This window comes from Hippopotamus amphibius, chromosome 10, assembly GCF_030028045.1.
Source record: "Hippopotamus amphibius kiboko isolate mHipAmp2 chromosome 10, mHipAmp2.hap2, whole genome shotgun sequence".
NCBI lineage: Eukaryota > Metazoa > Chordata > Mammalia > Artiodactyla > Hippopotamidae > Hippopotamus > Hippopotamus amphibius.
This window is the reverse complement of record NC_080195.1, coordinates 32,434,696-32,454,359: the sequence shown is the minus strand read 5'-3', so window position 1 is coordinate 32,454,359 and position 19,664 is coordinate 32,434,696. Positions and strand designations below refer to the sequence as shown.

The 19,664-nt window shown below is 46.2% G+C and overlaps 1 protein-coding gene across 8 annotated transcripts in view; it reads right to left on the bottom strand.

Annotated features, from left to right (window-relative positions):
* Positions 1 to 19,279, bottom strand: part of GPAT4 (glycerol-3-phosphate acyltransferase 4) — a 36,240-nt gene extending 16,961 nt beyond the window's left edge. For 3 of the 8 annotated variants that reach the window (XM_057697100.1, XM_057697094.1, XM_057697099.1), the window contains exons 1-2: positions 19,129 to 19,279; positions 5,292 to 6,273 (exon numbers count right to left, since the gene is read on the bottom strand). In XM_057697100.1, coding sequence (XP_057553083.1) covers positions 5,292 to 5,456 — 165 coding nt within the window. In that variant the 5' untranslated portion in view covers positions 5,457 to 6,273; positions 19,129 to 19,279. Of the gene's footprint in view, positions 1 to 5,291; positions 6,274 to 13,756; positions 13,834 to 15,009; positions 15,110 to 18,776; positions 19,035 to 19,081; positions 19,101 to 19,128 lie in introns of those variants that run through there. The other 5 variants (XM_057697095.1, XM_057697096.1, XM_057697098.1 and 2 more) reach the window with 5 other exon arrangements.
* Between the last annotated feature and the right edge of the window lie 385 nt (positions 19,280 to 19,664).

The following is a 19,664-nucleotide window of genomic DNA, read 5'->3' as shown; positions in this document are numbered from 1 at the left end:
TGCCCTCTGCACGACAATCTCCAGCAACTCAGCATGAAAAGGACCTGCGCTGAGCTGTCTTCCCAGAGGAAGGACACCGACCCGCCCACCCTCCCTGCCAGGTGTACCAGGTTCCTGTACACGGAGAGATGAGCTGATCATCGACGACCAGCTGTCAAGCTGTGCTGACTCAGGGCCCCCAAAGCACAGGTATATGTACCGCACGGACTATCAGACATCCATCTGGAACCATCTTTACGAAGTTTACCTAGTAAACTGTAAAAATGGCTGATAAGATCCCCAAAGAAAATGTAGACGTAAACTTATGTATACATGCCATTGACACAGCTGTAAAATACTGCCAAGAGTGAAAGGCAACACAAAAAATTTTAAGGTGCTGTCAGCTGTGGGACATGAATGAATGTTTAAAACTCTTCACTATTATATTATTTGTCTGTGTAACAAACCACCCCATAACACTGGCTTAAAGTACCACCACCATTTACCCTGCTTATGACTGCAAACTGCACAGGGTTGGCCACGGCCTGGATGGCTGATGCCGGCTGTCATGGCCTCCCTGGGACTGGGAGCTGGAACACCTACGTGGGGCCTGGGTGTCCTCACAACGTGGCAGCCGGGCTCCAGGGGCGAGTATCCAGAGTCTGATGGAGGTTACACTGTCGCTTCTAGCCTAAGCTCACACGTCACACAGCGTCATGGCCACCACATTCTAGATGCTAAAAACGCGTCACCAAGGCAGGTCCCCACTCAAGAGGAGGTCAGTTGGATTCTACCTTTTGATGGTAGATGTCAGAATCACTTGGGGGGCCTTTTAAAAATGCCCACCCAAACCAATTAAATCAGAACTTCTGGGGAGATGCCAGTGCTCTCGCACAAGTGTTTTTTTACATGCTCCCCAGGTGATTCAGATGGGTAGCAAGGAAGAGACCCATGGAATTAAGATGATCTCCGAGCTTCCGTCCAACTGCAAAATTACATATAGCACCCCAGTTTTGGAAGGGATGAAGAGGATATAAAAAAGGCAAAATAAAGGTCTCATCTTTATTAAAAAGCACCCACAAGTTTAGGTGTTTTTTACATGGATACATGGATACACAGGCATATTTCCAAGATCTAAGGCCAGTTTGGCCAAATCCAACTCGTATCTAATACTACTGCTGATAAAAATAGCATCCAGTTCTTAACGTCCTTTAAGGTCAATTCAGAGCAGCAGCCCTTCTCAGAGGGTGAGAAAGGACCAGGCACTCCTGCAGAACCAGCCTACGCCCAAGCTGGTACGTATCAGTCCTCTCCAGCCCACCCCCTATTCTAGCGTACAGCCAAGCTGGAATCACCCGGAAAGCTCAACAGGGCAGGAGCCCTGGGGACCCGCGGAGTGCCTGATACACACCCCTGGGAGTAAGCGGTGCAAATCGAGGCCCTGAAACTTGAAATCACAAATGCGTACATACACACACCCACACACACACTACTTCTAAAACACGGGGCTCCAAACCAGGGACTTTCAAGATGTGTCAGCAGAGTCTCTGATGGCTGAGATGACCTGTCCCATGCACTGGCCCAGCAACGCATAACTATAACCTACACAAAAGTCACAAGAATGTACATTTGAAAAACACAGTCAACAGTTACAAGGATTTACTTGGCTATGAACTTTTAAAACACTAAATTGGGGGGACATTTTCAAAATGGAGTAGGAAAGTACATAGATTCTAGGTCTTTTGTTCCACCCAAAGTGATCCAAATTTTAAAAACTATATTACCGAAAGCAATTTACAGATTCAATGCAATCCTGATCAAATAACCAATGGCATTTTTCACAGAACTAGAACAAGAAATTTTACAATTTGTATGGAAACGCAAAAGACCCCGAATAGCCAAAGCAATCTTGAGAAGGAAAGACGGAGTTGGTGGAATCAGGCTTCCTGACTTCAGGCTATACTACAAGGCTACAGTGATCAAGACAGTATGGTACTGGCACAAAAACAGAAACAGAGATCAATGGAACAGGATAGAAAGCCCAGAGATAAACTATGGTCAACGAATCTATGACAAAGGAGCGAAGGATATACAGTGGAGAAAAGGCAGCCTCTTCAATAAGTGGTGCTGGGAAAACTGGACAGCTACATGTGAAAGAATGAAATTAGAACATTTCCTAACACCATACACAAAAACAAACTCAAAATGGATAAAAGACCTAAAGGTAAGGCCAGACACTATAAAACTCCTAGAGGAAGACATAGGAAGAACACTCTTTGACGTAAATAACAGCAAGATCTTTTTTGATCCACCCCCTAGAATAATGGAAATAAAAACAAAAATAAATAAGTGGGGCCTAATGAAACTTCAAAGCTTCTGCACAGCAAGGGAAACTATAAGCAAGACGAAAAGACAACCCTCAGAATGGGAAAAAATATTTGCAAATGAATCAACAGACAAAGGATTAATCTCCAAAATATATAAACAGTTCATCCAGCTCAATATCAAAAAAATAAACAACCCAATCCAAAAATGGGTGGAAGACCTAAATAGGCATTTCTCCAAAGAAGACATACGGATGACCAAGAGGCACATGAAAAGCTGCTCAAAATCACTAATTATTAGAGAAATGCAAATCAAAACTACAATGAGCGTTAGAATGGGCTTCATCAGAAAATCTACAAACAGTGAATGCTGGAGAGGGTGTGGAGAAAAAGGAACGCTCTTGCATTGCTGGTGGGACTGTAAACTGATACAGCCACTATGGAAAACAGTATGGAGGTTCCTTGCAAAACTAAAAACAGAACTACCATATGACCCAGCAATCCCACTACTGGGCATATACCCAGAGGACACCATCATTCAAAAAGACACATGCACTCCAATGTTCACTGCAGCACTATTTACAATAGCCAGGACATGGAAGCAACCTAAATGTCCATCAACAGATGAATGGATAAAGAAGATGTGGTATATACATACAATGGAATATTACTCAGCTGTAAAAAGCAATGAAACTGGGACATTTGTAGAGACATGGATGGACCTAGAGACTGTCATACAGAGTGAAGTGAGTCAGAAAGAGAAAAACAAATATTGTATATTAACACATATATGTGGACTACAGAAAAATGGTACAAATCAACCGGTCTGCAAGGCAGAAACAGAGACACAGATGTAGAGAACAAACATATGGACACTAAGTGGGGAAAGCAGGGAGGGTTGGGAGGGGAACGAATTGGGAGACTGGGATACCAAATTGTACACTCTAAATATATGCAGTTTATTGTAAAAAATAAAGAAATAAAAAGTTAAAAAAACTAAAAACAAAAACTTAGCTACTGCAAAAGAACTCTGGACTGATTACTTCTATTTTTATTTTTTTAAAATAAGGATTTCCATAAGTCTATGAATTAATCACTTGCTTACAAAGTTGAATGAAAACTAGACATCACTCTCTGTTGTCTCCTAGAAGTTTATCAGCTGTTCTACTCACCCTGATGCATGTCTGTCAGTGGCAAAGGGGCCTGGGTAGTTACGTGGTTCACAGGAACCCTGGGTTCTACTGAAGATTTTCTTGGATGGAAGTTTAAGAAAATTACACTTCCCGATTAATTAAAACAAATACTAAAGACTGACTGGACCACCCCTTCTCAAACTTTACTGCGTACTTGGGGCTCGCTGGAATGCAGATTCTATGTCAGTAGGTCTGGAGGGGGCCTGCGACCTGCGTTTCTAACCAGTCTTGGGTGACACCCAGCTGCGGCTCTCCAAGCACCCTCTGAGTAGCAAGACAACCCACAGACCATACGTAGCGCTCGGGAATCCTACTACTGGACACAAGTTCTCAAGCAAGTACACACGCAGCACAGCAGCATTACAGACAGCAGCCAGAAGGTGAGCGTGGCCCACGGATGGATAAATGCATAAGCCAATTATGGTAGACACACAACATGGAGTGTTACTCAGCCATAAAACCCAAAGCACTGAAACCTGTTACAAACTTATGCTAAAGGAAAGGAGCCAGTCACAAAAGAGCGCATTTTATGTACTTCCATTAATATGAAATACCCAGAATAGGTAAATCCAGAGACAGAACATAGATTCATGGTTGCCAGAGGGGAGGAAAAAAGGAGGGCAACTGCTTAACGAGCACAGGGTCTCCTTTCGGAGCAACGAGAACATCAGGCAACCACAGAGAGGCACTGGCGGTACCACACGGTGACTACGGCAAATGCCGCGGGATCGTTCCCTTTCAGACGGTTCATTTCATGTCATGTCAATTTCACCTCATTTTTTTAATGAGAAAAAAGGTCTTCTTCTTACGTGAATATTAAATACCAAAACTCAAGATTCAATAATATACATAAGAATATTTCCTGCTGTAATGTAGCATTTCACATAGCTCACGTCATCTTTCTGAGTCTGAAGTCAATCGTCTTCACTGATAAAATATATCACTGATAGATACCCTGGTCCACTGCAGAATTACAGGGAACCATAGGAAAATGAGTGAAATGATTCTGAACCACAAGGTACTGTCTGACCAAACACAACTGCATTGTTTTCACTGTTACATTTGAGTGCATTTCTCAAGTTATACATGGTTATCAGCCTGGTGACTACTGAAAACAGGTATCGCTAATAAATTGCCAAATCTCTGAAGAGATATTAAAAGGCTCGTGGCACAGATCAGCTTCCAGGAAATATCACTTCTCACTTATTTCCTTAACCCTGTGACCAGTTCTGTTCAGCAGAATAACTACTTGAGTTCTGACGTATGTTAAGAAGTATATTCTTCTCCTCTACCTCTAAGAAAATAGAACAACTGATCAAATGCCCTTTTCTGGTACTTCTTTTTGTCTGAAGAGCAAGAATCTATTTAAGATAAACATGTGAAAGAGAGAAAAGACTGTCCCATACTTATCAGTGAGGGACTATGCCAGCAGCAGCTCTGAGCTTCAGTATCTGTTACGTAAGAAGAGACAGTGTCTGGCAGTGATTTTTTTTCTTTAATTCCAAGTCCCTCCATTTGAAATAAACAAGCAAGGAGTGTAGTCATGGAACAGGGTCCTCTGGCCACAGGGACCAAACACACAAGTAAGTCCCTTAGCTCAAAAGAAAGACTGCCGAAGGCTTTCCCACACTCACATTTAGTTATTCTTTCTACTCAAAATGCCACTTCCTTCCCGTTCTCCCACTCTCTCCACACCCGCTAGAGAGCTCCTATCACCCAGACAAGGGCCGCTCCTTCGGCTAACAGCGCTCCTTCCCTCCTCTGCGAAGCGACCGTCTGCACCCAGCACACTCACCGCAAAGATCTTTAACAAAGTCTTCATGTAGAGCTTTCGGATACCGAAGGAGACTCCGAAAATGGCGGGGACGATGATGAAAACCAGGAGGAGGGTGAAGAGCACGGTCAGGGAGATGCCCAGGAGGTTGACAATCAGGCTGTCAAAGGGCAGCAACAGGAACATGGTGGAGGATGCAGGCCAGGCCGGCGCCCTCCTCCCCACGAACGAAGCTCGGCCTCAGACGGTCCTCTCCAACAGCATCAGCCTGGGCAGGGGCGCCAACTCCATTCCCAAGTTCACATCACTCGACGGCCAGAACAGAGCGCCTGGGAGTAGGATGCGAACAGAAAGGGGCTCCCGAGGCGGCCCGCCCTCCCCAGAAGAGACAGGCTGCAGGGGTGGCCGGGGCAGGGTCAGTCCTCAGTGCCCACATCCGAGGCCAGGCAGGGCGTCCAGGCGAGTGAACGGCGAGTGCGCAATCCGGGCTCTGCCACCCTCGTGCTGCTCCCAGAAGTTTTACTTTTTCTCCTGCCCAAGAGCATTTAGCAGATAAACCTGTCTTGAAGATCTGTCATTGCCAGAAGTACCAGGAAGAGTTCACCTCAGTGCCAGAAAAATCCTGATAACTCCAGTGGAGGGGGTGTGACCACTGGCACTTCCCACAGGAGGCTAGTGAACATGAATATGCAGAAATTAAATAACTGTTTTCCTTAAAACTCCTTCATAAGCCGAAAAATGCATTCACTGTAGTGTTCACATCTGGCCCCATGCTTCCTCTAGAGAGGCTCCTGGTGTGCTGCTCCCAGGACCCTCCTCCCTGGAGAGCTACAGGCCTTGCCAGGAGGACACAGGTGCTGGCACGAAATGTCTCATGCTGCCTGCGGTGACTGTAACTCCAGACGAGTCCGGCATTGGTTTCCTCTGAATACTTTCCTCCCTAAGGCCCTCTTCTCAGCGGTGACCTGGGTTCTTGGCAAGAGGCGCTTACATGCTGCCAAAGCTGGAGACGGGAGACAGAAACACCATCAGTCACACAAACACAGACCAAGAGGAGACACATCACGATGCTCTGGGGTGGGGGCAGGGGGCATCTTAGGGTCAGCCTAGAGCCAGTGCCCGCTTCTAACATCAGCAAGGTCAAAGGGACTGGGCAGGGCAATGGTGGCAGACGCAGGTGTGGAGGAAAACCACAGATGTTTCATATAGTTTTCAACCTCAATGATTGATACGTATGACCTGTGGCCACAAACTTTTCTAACAGAAAATGTATGCATATTTGGGGTTAGCAGATGCAAAGCATTATATAAAGACTGGATGGACAACAAGGCACCACTTAGAGCACAGGGAACTATATTCAATGTCCTGGGATAAACCATACTGGAAAAGAACATGAAAAACAACATGTATGTATAACTGAGTCACTTTGCTACACAGCAGAAACTAACCCAACATTGGAAATCAACTACACTTCAATTAAAAAAAAAAAAGATATCGTAGACTTTAAATTTAAAAAATAAATTAAAAAATTAAATATATGGAAATAAGACACATTTCAAAAGAGAAAGAGGGATCCTGTGAGGAGTAACTGTGCCTCCTTCCTGTCCCCACTACCCAGTTCCTGTCCACAGATGCAACCACGTCATCAGCTTCACACTCTCCCTGAGATATTCTATGCACACGCGAGGATATCATTGTTGATCCCTGCCGCCCCCGCCCAGGCAACAGTAATGACGGCGCACTACGGATACTGCTTGTTGTTTCATTTTGTTTTGTTCTGTAGCTTAACGTATCTTGGGAGGGTGTTCCCTCAGCACACACGGCGCTCCCTTACTCTTCACAGGTGCGTGGTTCTCAACTGTGAGAACGTGCTGTGATTTGGTTAACAGCTTCCCTGACGCTGGACACCAATGTTTCTACCATTTTCTTGTTATATATAACGTAATGAATGTGCCTACATGATTGAGCATACAAAATGCACATGCAAATATATTTTCAGGATAAACCCCAGGAAATGGAATTGCAGGGGAAAAGGAAACCTAGGTTTTAAAAAAATAGTAACTCTTGTTTTTATTTCCCCCAGGTGTACTGAAATATAACCGACATATAACACTGAGCAAGTCTGCAGAGTACAAAGCATGATGTGATACACCTATATAGTGCACACCTGTATATCGCAATGTGACATCCAGAGTGTTAGCCAAATATTTACCTTTTTTGTGTGTGTGTGTGGTGAGAACATTTAAGATCCACCCTCAGGGACATCCCTGGTGGCGCAGTGGTTAAGAATCCTCCTGCCAATGCAGGGGACACAGGTTGGATCCCTGGTCGAGGAAGATCCCACATGCTGTGGAGCAACTAAGCCTGTATGCCACAACTATTGAGCCCATGTGCCACAACTACTGAGCCCATGTGCTGCAACTGAGCCCAGGTGCCTAGAGCCCGTGCCCTGCAACAAGAGAAGCCACCACAATGAGAAGGTCGCGCACCGCAACGAAGAGTAGCCCCCGCTCGCCACAACTAGAGAAAGCCTGTGCACAGCAATGAAGACCCAATGCAGCCAAAAATTAAAAATTAAAAAAAATTAAAAATAAACATCTACTCTCAGCAACTTTCAAGTATACTATACAGCATTTTTAACTATAATCACCATACTGTACATTAGATCCCCAGAATGTATTCATTTTATAACTGGAAGTTTCTACCCTTTGCCTGACATTTCCCAATTTCTCCTTCCCCTTAACCTCTGGTAATCACCATTCTTTCCTCTGCTTCTACAAGTTCATACTTTCTGGATTCCACATTTATGTGAGACTATACAGTATTTGTCTTCCGCTTCTGACTTAGGAAATACAGTTTCAATATCATGAGATATTGCCCCACATTTTCTACATAGATTAACTCCTCCAGCCTTTCTGGCCACACTGGTCCCTTTTTTTTCGAAGACTATTTACGTTAGGTTCACTCTGGGTGTCGTACATTCTCTGGGTTTCGACAAGTGTATAACGACATGTCTCCACCCCCACAGAACCATATGGGATATCTTCACTCTCCAGCAATCCTCTGTGCTCTGATTACTCAGCCCTCTCTGCCCCCAGGCCCTGGCGATCACTGGTCTTTTCACTGTCTCCATAGTCTGGCTTTTCCCAGAATGTCCTATGGTTGGAATCACAGAGTACGTAGCCTTCTTGGCTTCTTTTACTTAATAGAGCCACTTACTTTTTTAAAATTTCACTATTTCAAATACCTCACTCACTCCAGCTGTATATTACTCATTCCTAACCACAAGTTACCACTGCAAGGTCTGAACTTGGGAGAACCCTAACCTGTCCCTCTGGCAAACACTCTGGCCTCACGCCAATCACCTTCTGGTGCAGCTCCCATACATTTAGAAGTTCAAGAAATGGAACAAACGAACAGGTGACTAACCTCACCTTGAGTTCCGTCCAGAGCTGTATAGAACTCAAAGCCCTTTCTCATGTTACCTCACAACTCGTCAATATGTATTCGTTATTTTACCAGTTAGGAAACTACCAGACACATGTCCTATTCTCTGACTCCCATTACCTCCCACACACCCAGCAATTACGTTAAAAAGATACCCTGGCCAATTAGCACTTCTCAGAAGCCCTGCTGCCAGTGCCCATGTCTCCTTGGTGAGCTGCCCCCCACCTCTGCAGGCAAACCTCCAACACCAGCAGGAAGACACCTACCCTGACTCTCCAACAGGAAGAAGGATGCTACTCTGCTCCCCAAGCTGAAGGAAGATCTTCTTGCCTGATGACAAGCCCAGCCAATGGGAGACACCATGGCTCAGCCAATAAGACACCACCACCCTGAACTCTTAGTATCCTCCAAAAAACTTTGAGCTAGAACAGCCCCTCCCAAAGTCCCCCTTTCTCTATAAATCAAGCCCCCTCCTTTGCTCTCTGGAGCCATACCTTGTATTCTCCAAATTGCAATCCCTCTGGCTACTCCTGAATGAACTCATTTTGCTGGGAAAAAAAAAAAAAAAGATACCCTCTCAGTGGCAGCAATCCTCCACTTCCTGCACTCTCACAAGGCCATTGCCACTGCTAACGTTCACTGGCTGCTAACAGCATGGCAGTGAGCTCACGCAACAAGTGCTTCTCGCACGCCGTGCTCACTGGACGGCAACCCCACCGCTGCTGACAGCTGAGGGAACACAGGCTCAGAGGACGAGGTTACCAGGGATCACACAGCTAGAAGTGGCACAGGAGGAATCTGGACGACTGTCCATGTCACAGCCCTGCTCTTTAACCACCCGGCCCTCCTATCTCTCAAACTACCTTGAGCTACATTAACACTTCCTTCACACCAGGCCTGCTGGATACAACTTCTGGCGAGCAGAGAAAAGCCACAAGACAAATCTGGATTCACATATCAGAATCTGGTGTTCTCAGAAGCCAAGGTACAAACCTGCTCGTTCATCTTTATAAACTGACCAAGCTGATAGTACGTGCCAGACTTCTAACGACATCCCAATGGAGGTTCAGGAAATTAGATGTATTTCTGAGACGTACGTCAATTCGCTGAGTCACTGTATTCCTTAAACCTGTCAAATTCCAGCCTAATTCCAGGGCCACACCTCTGTCCCACTCTCCCATCCCTGTCCCACTGGACAGCTGCTGTCACATGAGGTAAGGTTACCTTGCGTTCCATGAACGCAAGGTGACCAACACTGGGGTCACTTTGACTTCCTAAGCCACAGCTTAGATCTCTTTCCTCTGGATCACAATCAACCGAGAATTCCCAAGGTCATTCTGGGTTCATGTTCCCAAAACATGAAAGTAAACACATTTAGCAATAAACTAATTTCTTCACCTAGTTCAGAGATGGGCACACCAGGCCCACAGGCCAAACCTGGGCCAGTTTTTATAAGGCTCGTGATCTACGAATGGTGTTGACATCTTTAAACAGTTTAAAAAAAAAACAAAAACAAGTGACAGACCAGGGCCAGCAGAGCCTAAACTATTTACTATCTGATCCCTTACGGCAACAGTGCGCAGACCCCTGACCCTGTTGCTCTTTCCTCCCCTCGGAGGCAGTGACCTCCCCCCACCCCACCCCCGCCCTCACTGCCCAGAGTTCTTGTTTACAACTGCCAGAGTCCAGAACTCAGAACAGCAACTAGCCAAACAAGTTGTGTGGCCAGCACTAAACACCCCTCCTGTGAATTCTTAGAAGCAGAAACAACGCCAGCAGGCCGTGGTTATCAACCAGGCCTCCACACACCCTGCTGGGTGAGCAGGGCAGCCAGCACAGCCAGAGGTGCTGGTCTCTTAAGGCCCCTTAAGACAGACTTTGGTCTCTGGAAATATTGTGTAACTGCTCAAATCAGAACTCCATCACACCACAATTTCTGGAGAAAACGCTCTTGTAGAAGATGCTATCACTTTGCCTTGAGTAAAAAGAACCATGACTCCTTGGCAGGAGGAAGGGGAAGCCATTAGCTCAAAGCAAAACGCCTTCTCTTCACTTACACACCTTTCAGCCAAATCCACTGAGGGTCCCTTGGACCAATGTTCCCCCAAGAGTTCAGATGGTCCAGAGAAAAATATAAGAATCAACTAGTTCTGAGCCTTTTAGGAGGGAAGATGGCCTCATCCTAGGAATGTGACAGTCCCTCACTAAGCTAACAAAACTCTTCAACCCACTGGATGGCCAATCTGGGCCCCCAAATGCCCCACTTTCCAGGGCTTCTAGTTCTCAGGGTGCCTAGATCAGGGCCCATGCTATGCGCCACACACCATGTCAGGCATTAGGTATGTAGTGGTGAACAAACAAGTATTCAGCAAACAGGCACATACACAATCATCACCTCACACTTCGATGACTGTCAACAAGAAGAGTCCTGGTGGAAGAAAGAAAACCCTCCCACACTGTTGGTGGGAATGTAAATTGGTGCAGCCACTATGGAAAACAGTATGAAGGTTTCTCAAAAAACTAAAAATAGAACTACCATATGATCCAGTAATCCCACTCCTGAGCATTTATCCAAAGAAAACAAAAACATTAATTCAAGCAGATACATGTACCCTAATGTTCACTGCAATATTATCTGCAATAGCCAAGACAGAGAAGCATCCTGAGTGCCCATCAACGGACGAACGGACAAAGAAGATGTGGTACATATATATAATGGAACACTATTCAGCTATAAAAGAGAAATTTTGCCATTTGCAGCAACATGGATGGATTTGGAGAACAATATGGTAAGTGAAATAAATCACAGAAAGACAAATATTGTATGATATCACTTACATGTGGAATCTAAAAAAATACAACAGGCTAGTGAATTTAACTAAAAAGAAGCACACACAGATATAGAGAACAAACTAGTGGTTATCAGCGGGAAGTGCAAAAGGGTAATATATGGGTAGGGGATTAAGAGGTACAAGTTATTAGGTTATAAAATAAGCTACAAGGATATACTATACATTCCTGAGGATACAGTCAATATTCTGTAATAACTAGAAACGAAATATAACCTTTAAAAATTGTGAATCACTATACTGTACACCTGCAACTTACATAACTTTTATTAAAAATAAGTGCTTAGGCCACATAGGGATAATGCATTCTTAACCACTGCGCCACCTAGGAAGCCCCGGGATAATGCATTCTTAAAGCACACTAAGCACAATGTCTGTTTTATGTATTAGATCTCAATAAGTGGTCCACATCATCACTTCATTACAATCAGAAGACACCCAGAGCACTGTCTGCTGTTCTAAGTACCAAACTTTAAGAGGGCTAGATAGAGAAGAAGGCATTTTAAAGTGTGTCACAAAACCCACAAACCAAACACCACTACGTGGTGCCTAGCAAGCACTAAGTGCTCATACAAAGGCCAGCTGTAGGTACAGCCAAGAAATGTGACTTAAAACTACAGTGGGTTGGCAAAAAAAGTTTTTTATAACCCACCCTATCGGTGAAAATGAGAAACACCCTCAAATACTGCTGACTGGAGTGTACAATGGTACAACCTCTATGCAGAATAACTCAGCCATCACCATCAGAATTTTAAACACATAAAACCTTAGGTCCAGCAACTCTACTTCTAAAAATTTACCCTGAAGATAAACTGTAACAGCAGTTCTCAACCAGGGGTGATTGATTTTACCCCCCTGGGGAACATTTGGTAGTGTCTGCAGACATTTTTGATCATCAAAACTTGGGACTGGGGTGGGGGGTGCTCCTGGCATGCAGCACTGACTGCGGCAGGGACGCTGCTAAACAGCCTGTAACGCGCAGGCCGCCGGGCAGCAGGCAAGCACCCAGCCCCAGGTGTCCACAGTGCAGAGGCTGAGAAACCCCGTGCAGAATGATGTATGTGCAAGGTTACCAACTCCAGCACTGTTTGCAATATCAAGAGGCACATCAATGTCCATTAATCAAGGACATAGCGGAATGCTAGTCATCTGTTAAAAAAACAAAGTGAGACATCCACATATGCAGCGATAAGAAACAATCTCCCAGTCAGATGCAGAACAAGGTCCACTGCAAACACCAACTGTGAGGAGGGAGGAAAAGGACAAGTACATACAGTGTGCACGTGTGCCTGCAAAGACACACGGCTCTGGGAAGAGACACAGGAGACCGGCCACAGAGGCTGCCTCCAGGAATGGAAGGAAGGGCTCACTTTATCTTTTTGAAACTTTTAAAACTGTATTTATCATTGATCACTTAACTAGCAGTAGGAGTGTGACTTTGAGTAAATTAATCTCTTTAAGCTTCTGTTCAACAACACCTACTACAAAGACTGTTCACTTTTCACAGTGCCCATAACAAGATAAATGTTCAAGATACATTAACTATTATTACTGCTATGCCAAGTTCCTGTTATTATGAAGAAGGGGCACTGGAAGGTATTTCCCAAGAAGTGATGACATTACACTGACGAAAACCCCATTTTCAACACCACTCCTGCCTAACAGTGTTTACAATCTCTGAGATGGCTTGCGTGAGCCACAACTTTATTAGTCAATCACTGAGAATTCTAATCCAAGCTCTCCTAAGGGCTTAAATTATTGCGCCTTGGAAGAGTTAGGTGACTGAGACAAGCCACAAACCTGGCCAGTAACAGAGGCAGAACTAGAACTCAGACCTGGTCCCCCATCTAGGGTCTTTCTGCTCCCCAGCCTGGCCTCTCCTTTGCTTTGGGGCAGGTTACACTTGAGAGGAACGCCATCCATTTTTCCTAGTTTACCGTGTCAGGTCAAAGCCCCAGCAAATGCCCCCATTCTGATGTGACGGTAAAGAAATGCACACACACAGAGGAGATGTGTGCTGGAGGGAATCTGATGTCAAGTGTGTCAGAGTAGTGGCGTGTAAGAAATCTGCTTGAATAGGGCGCTGCTGCTCAGGAGGAAAGGGGTAAAAATGTTTGCTAGGAGACGGGGCAGCACAGAACTGCCAGGTGAAGTGAACCCGCGCTGCTGAAAAGCCAGGGGTGTGCTTACAGCCGACAGCAATCCTGGATAAAACAGCGGTCCAAGACAGAGCCAGGGTACGTCAGGCTCAAGGACGACTCAACTCACTAGGAAGAAGACAGGAATATGGTCAGTTTCAGGGTCCTGGTCTTAACTACAGTCATTCTGACCCTAAGTACTTTCTCCTTGCCTGGAAAGGCCTCACGTGAGCTGAACCTGGGTTATACATAACATGGTACCACGTTCAACATAAAGCAACACAGCCTGCAAAGCTGGTAAAGAAAGATGTAGGATACAGTGATACTCTGGAAAGGACAATTTGATCTGCTGGGGCTACAAGACCCAAGAGGTTTTGCTACCCAACCTGAACCCTGCCCTCAGAGCTCCATGTCAAAATCTATGCTCTGACATCTGAGTATCGCACCTGGAAATGGAAGCAACTTCCTGGCCTTCTTTTTTAAAAAATGTGTGTCTGGTTTACCTTCCTTGGCACAAGCACTCTGAGAAGCACTCACGCTGCTGCCTGTGCCCACAGTGCATTCCCCACTGCTGAGCTGCTGCCCCTGGTGAACAGGCCACAGCATCCTAGTCACTCACCCAGTGACGGGTCCTTCCAAGTGTGGGGCTGTTACAAATAAAGCCACGAGCTGCAAGGCCTGTATGGACATACACTTTCATTTTTTCCTGGGTAAATACCTAGGGGTAGAATGAGGCAGGTGTACGTTTAGCTTTTAATGAAACTGCCAAACCGGTTTCTGAACTGGTTGTACCATCTTGCAGGAATTCTCACCCGCAGTGTCTGAAAGCTCCACGTGCTCTGCATCCTCACCAACGCTGGGTATGATCAGTCTTTTTAAATTCAGACATGCTAATGGATGCGAGGTGGTATCGCACAGTTTCAGTTTGCTTCCCTCATGACCACTGATATTAAGCATCTTTCATGTGCTTATCGGCCATGTGGGCATCTTCTCTGGTGAAGCCCTCAAGTCTTTTGCCTATTTGTTATCAGGTGATTTTATTATTGAGTTTTTTCACTAGCCATTTTTTAAAAGTCAAACATTCCTCCCCCCCCACCCATGACTAAGCAGTCTCATTTAAAATGAGAAAGCATTTCATTACAGAGGTACAAAATTTGTGAAACATGAGACTTTGCTCAACTTGCCACAAGGTTGACACAACCCTAATTGCGCTAAGAAAAATCACGGAAACAAGAAAGAAAAAAAAAAACAATGACCCAAACCACAAACTCTACTTTAATCTCAGACCTGCATATTACCACGCACATAAAATGCTCTTCCATCTCTCTGCTGCTGACAGGGTTTCTGTGCTATCCGACACAGCAGCCGCTAACCACATATGACCCTTCGGCACTCGGGATGTGGCTAGTCTAAATTGAAATGCACTGTAAATGTAAAACAGACAATGGAATTTCAATGATTTAGGGTGAAAAAAAAGAATGTAAAAGATCTCATTAATCATTTGTATGTTGAGTACATGCTGAAGTGATATTCTGGATAATTTGGGTTAAATGAAATATATTAAAATTATTTTCACCTGTTTCTCTACTTTTTTTTAAAGTGGCTACTACAAAATTTAAAAAACTGTGCATGTGGTTTGTGTTATGTTTCTATTGGATAGCAGTGACCACAGACTTTTAAGGCAGACCCTGAAGATAATGTACCTCCAACTGGTAAGGAAAAAAAATGCATATAATATCTTCCCCTCCCTATTCCGCTGAGGTGTGGAGAGAAGGGTGCAAAGGAAGGGGCTGAGAACTGGACTCAGGAGTCCTCCTGAGTTGGAGGAGGTTGCAGGCCCAGCTCTGTTACTCTCTGCTCTGTGTGACCTTCAGTAAGTCATTCACCTTCTGTGGATTTAAGTTTCCTTGCCAGTTTTTTGGTTTCTGTTTTTGATTTCAAAAAGTCAAAAAAAAAAAAAGTCAACAAAAGCATATCATGTGCTTACTTTTTACGAAGTATTATTCTAGAATTGCAGATCTTGAGCTAACAGTTTACTAGAAGGCAAACACTCACAACTCTTATGCAAGACAAAATAAAAAGAGCTCCCAAAGAGAGCAGACTGGCCTCAATGGCTGGGCAGCATGTAAGGGCAGGGTACCTTAAAGGACTCAGGAGAAACGCCAAGCACTTATAACGCTCCTCCTAACTTTAAAATTCTGTGCTTCTTTTAAATAAATTTATTTATTTTATTCATTGGCTGCGTTGGGTCTTCATTGCTGCACACGGGCTTTCTCTAGTTGCTGAGAGCAGGGGCTACTCTTCATTGTGGTGCGCCGGCTCCTCACTGTAGTGGCTTCTCTTGTTGTGGAGCACAGGCTCTAGGCGCATGGGCTTCAACAGTTGTGGCTCACTGGCTCTAGAGCACAGGCTCAATAGTTGTGGCGCACGGGCTTAGCTGGTCCGCGGTGTGTGGAATCTTCCCAGAGCAGGGCTCGAACCCATGTCCCCTGCATTGGCAGGCGGAGTCTTAACCACTGCGCCACCCAGGAAGTTCTAAAATTCTGTGCTCTTGAAAAGCATTCATGGTGCTACAGTAAGTGTTATTATACAGGGAACTGATGACATTTGCTCAGGTCCTCCCTACGAGCATGATATAGTAAGCAGATGACAGGCCATGATGACGTCCTGTTTTACCTGATGAAACAATTCTGCAGGACAGCTCAAGCTTAAACCAGGACCAAGTATTCTCCAACACACACCAACCCCCCACCAAAACAAACAATTCCCTCCACTCCTCCCACATCTTCAGGGGTAATGATTTACCAAGACACCCACATGCTGGTCATTTGAGCAGCATTTCCATAAACTGGATGTGCATGATTAACTACTGTATTTAGGTCACAAACTCACAGAAGAAATGTCCATCCTGAAAGTAAATTTATAAACAATTATGTCACATCATATCCTGTCAACTGAACTTACAAAGTAAAGTCTATATTCAAGGATTCCTCGGTCACAGCCTCTCTTGGGCAGCATTTGAGGGTAAAAAAACTGAGGCCCAAGTACTGAATTTAGCTGTCTTTATTGAGATAAGGAAACTTACTTGAATAAAGTGTGCTGGGAAACGCAGACCATGGTTTTGTTTAAAAGAAGAAAATAAAAGGTCTAACCCATGATGCACCCAGCCCAGGATTCTTATCTGTTCATGGCAAGGAAGGATGTTTTCATGGGACGGTGCTATTGTTCTCTCTGCCACCGAGAGCATAACATCAGGGGTATACCCCCTAGAAATCATTCCAGTTTCCCTTAGTCACTCTCCATTAAATAGCTATGAATGTTACCTAAATCTTTTAAAGCTTGTTCTTATTCTCACTTTGGAATTCCACTTTTAAGGTCAGCATCTTCCCATGTTTCCTAAAAGCTATAAGAACGTCTCAATTTGTCCCAAATCTAGTTTAAGAAATAATTTAAAGCCTACCCCCTAGTTTATCTGCCTACCCACGCCCTTCACTGGAAGAGTTTTCAATCATAGCCCTTCCACACATTTCTCTTTCCCAAAGGAAACACCCTAAAGGCAAGCGGCATGATAAAGGAGAAGGACTAGATACGGGGTTGGGAGACATCTTTTCCAGCCTCAGTTCCACCTCTTGTTCCCTGTAGATCTGGACAAGTCACTGAACCTCTCTGGACCTTGAGGGCTCATCAAAAATGAAAAAGTTAGACAAGATGATCTGGAAGTTCTCCCACACCTTTTGTTTTAATCTGTCCTCCAGCCACTTAATTATTTTAGATGCCCTTTTCTGGTCCCTCTCCAATGCTATCACGTGTTTCTGAGTTGAAGGACTTGTAATAGGAGACTATGTCCGAATAAAAGTGCATTATATCTGTCATACAGAGTGAAGTAAGTCAGAAAGAGAAGGACAAATATTGTATGCTAACTCACATATACGGAATCTAAAAATGGTACTGATGAACTCAGTGACAAGAACAAGGACACAGATACAGAGAATGGACTGGAGAACTCGAGGTATGGGAGGGGGCGGGGGGTGAAGGGGAAACTGAGACGAAGCAAGAGAGTAGCACAGACATATACATACTACCAACTGTAAAAGAGATAGTCAGTGGGAAGTTGTTGTATAACAAAGGGAGTCCAACTCGAGGATGGAAGATGCCTTAGAGGACTGGGGCGGGGAGGGTGGGGGGGACTCGAGGGGGGGAGTCAAGGAAGGGAAGGAATACGGGTATATGTGTATAAAAACAGATGATTGAACTTGGTGTACCCCCCAAAAAATAATAAAAAAATAAAAAAATAAATAATTCCAAAAAAAAAAAAGTGCATTATGGCTTTATTCCATACAACCATAAAGTACGTTTTTATTTTGACTCTCAAGCTGCTTTTGATATCAAGGAATTACCCCCTCAAAATGGGGGGGGGGTGGTGAATGGGGATGTGAATGAGACGTGCTCAGTCATAGGTGAATTCTTGAGGCTGGACGATCGGCACATGCTGGTTCCCTATTCTACCTACTTTTCTATGTCTGAAGTTCTCCATGACACAAGGTTGGAAAACATTATCACTGTCAAGGTGAGAAAAGACTACCGAACTGGCATTAATACAGGGCTCTTTTCTACAGTCTTTGGCATAAGGATGACTGATTTTCCTACCATCTCCCTTGGGTTGAGATAGAACCTACAAGACATGAAACTAAGCAGAGGTACTCAAACTTCAGCCGAAATTAAGGAAAATGAGCCAGAAAGGAAATTCTTCAACGGATCTCAACAAAGTTATCAATGAGAAGGTCCACGGCACAGAGGCCTTGAGCAATGAGGCACTGATACTTAGTACAACAGGGAGCTTACCTCCACAGAACTATACTCTATGTCTCATATGGTACATTTCCCCTAACTTTTCGACTGCAAAAGTTAAAGCTCTCTGTGGCACGGAGAGTGAGGAAATAAACAAGACCCTCTGGTAGGAGAATGCTTCGCAGGGCGTGATATCAAAACGGAAAGGCCAGGGATTTCGAGGGTTAAGAAATCCTGAAGAAAGCAAGATGGGGTCCTCTGGAGAACAAGAGAAGAAAACGTACATCCCAGGAACTCCCGAGCAGCGGTTACGGGCAAGGCGCTTGCCCGCGATCTCGTCCACTCCCGGGCGCGCAGCGGGCTGGCTCGGGGGCCGGGACCCGAGAGGACACGCGGGGGCGCGGGCGCGGGCCCGGCCCCGGACGGCGCGGCGGGGACGGATGGGCCGCTCCCCCGCGGGGAGGGCGGGACGTTCCGGCGCCAGGAACCCCCCGGCAGCGGCAGTGGTGCCTCCCGACGCCGCGGCGGCGCAGGGCGGGGGGTGCCCCGGCCGCAGTCCCCACAGGCGCCGGCCCGAACCCCAGCTGACCCGGAGGCCCGTGACCTTCAGGAGCCGGCCAGCCGGGCCGTACTCACCAACCGCTAGGCTCCGGGCGGCAAATCCCTCCGCGGACCGTCCGTCCCGCCCTCGCCGCCGCCGCCGACTGAGGCGTGCGTAACGACGTGCGCGCCCCCGCCCTTTGTCTACGCCGCCTTGACGTGACCCTCGCGTCCCATTCCCACCCTCCCGCCGTCTAACCTCACGCCCCGCACCCACGCGCTGGCGCGCGCCGGGCGGGGCGAGGCGGGACGGGGCCCCGGGGGGGCGGGGAGATGGGGGCGGGGCGCCGGAAGATAAGCAGACGGGGCGCCAAGCGGTGGGCCCAGGAGGCGGGGAGGCGGGGCGCCGAGGGGAGGGGCGCCGGGGAGACGGGCAGACGGAGCGCCGAATGAAGGGCCGAAGAGGCGGGGAGGCGGGAAGTGGGGAGGCGGGGCGCCGAGGGGTGGGGCGCCGGGGAGACTGGCAGACGGAGCGCCGAATGGAGGGCCGAGGAGGCGGGGAGGCGGGGAGGTGGGGCTCCAAGGGGTGGGGCGCCGGGGAGACGGAGCGCCGAATGGAGGGTCGAGGAGGC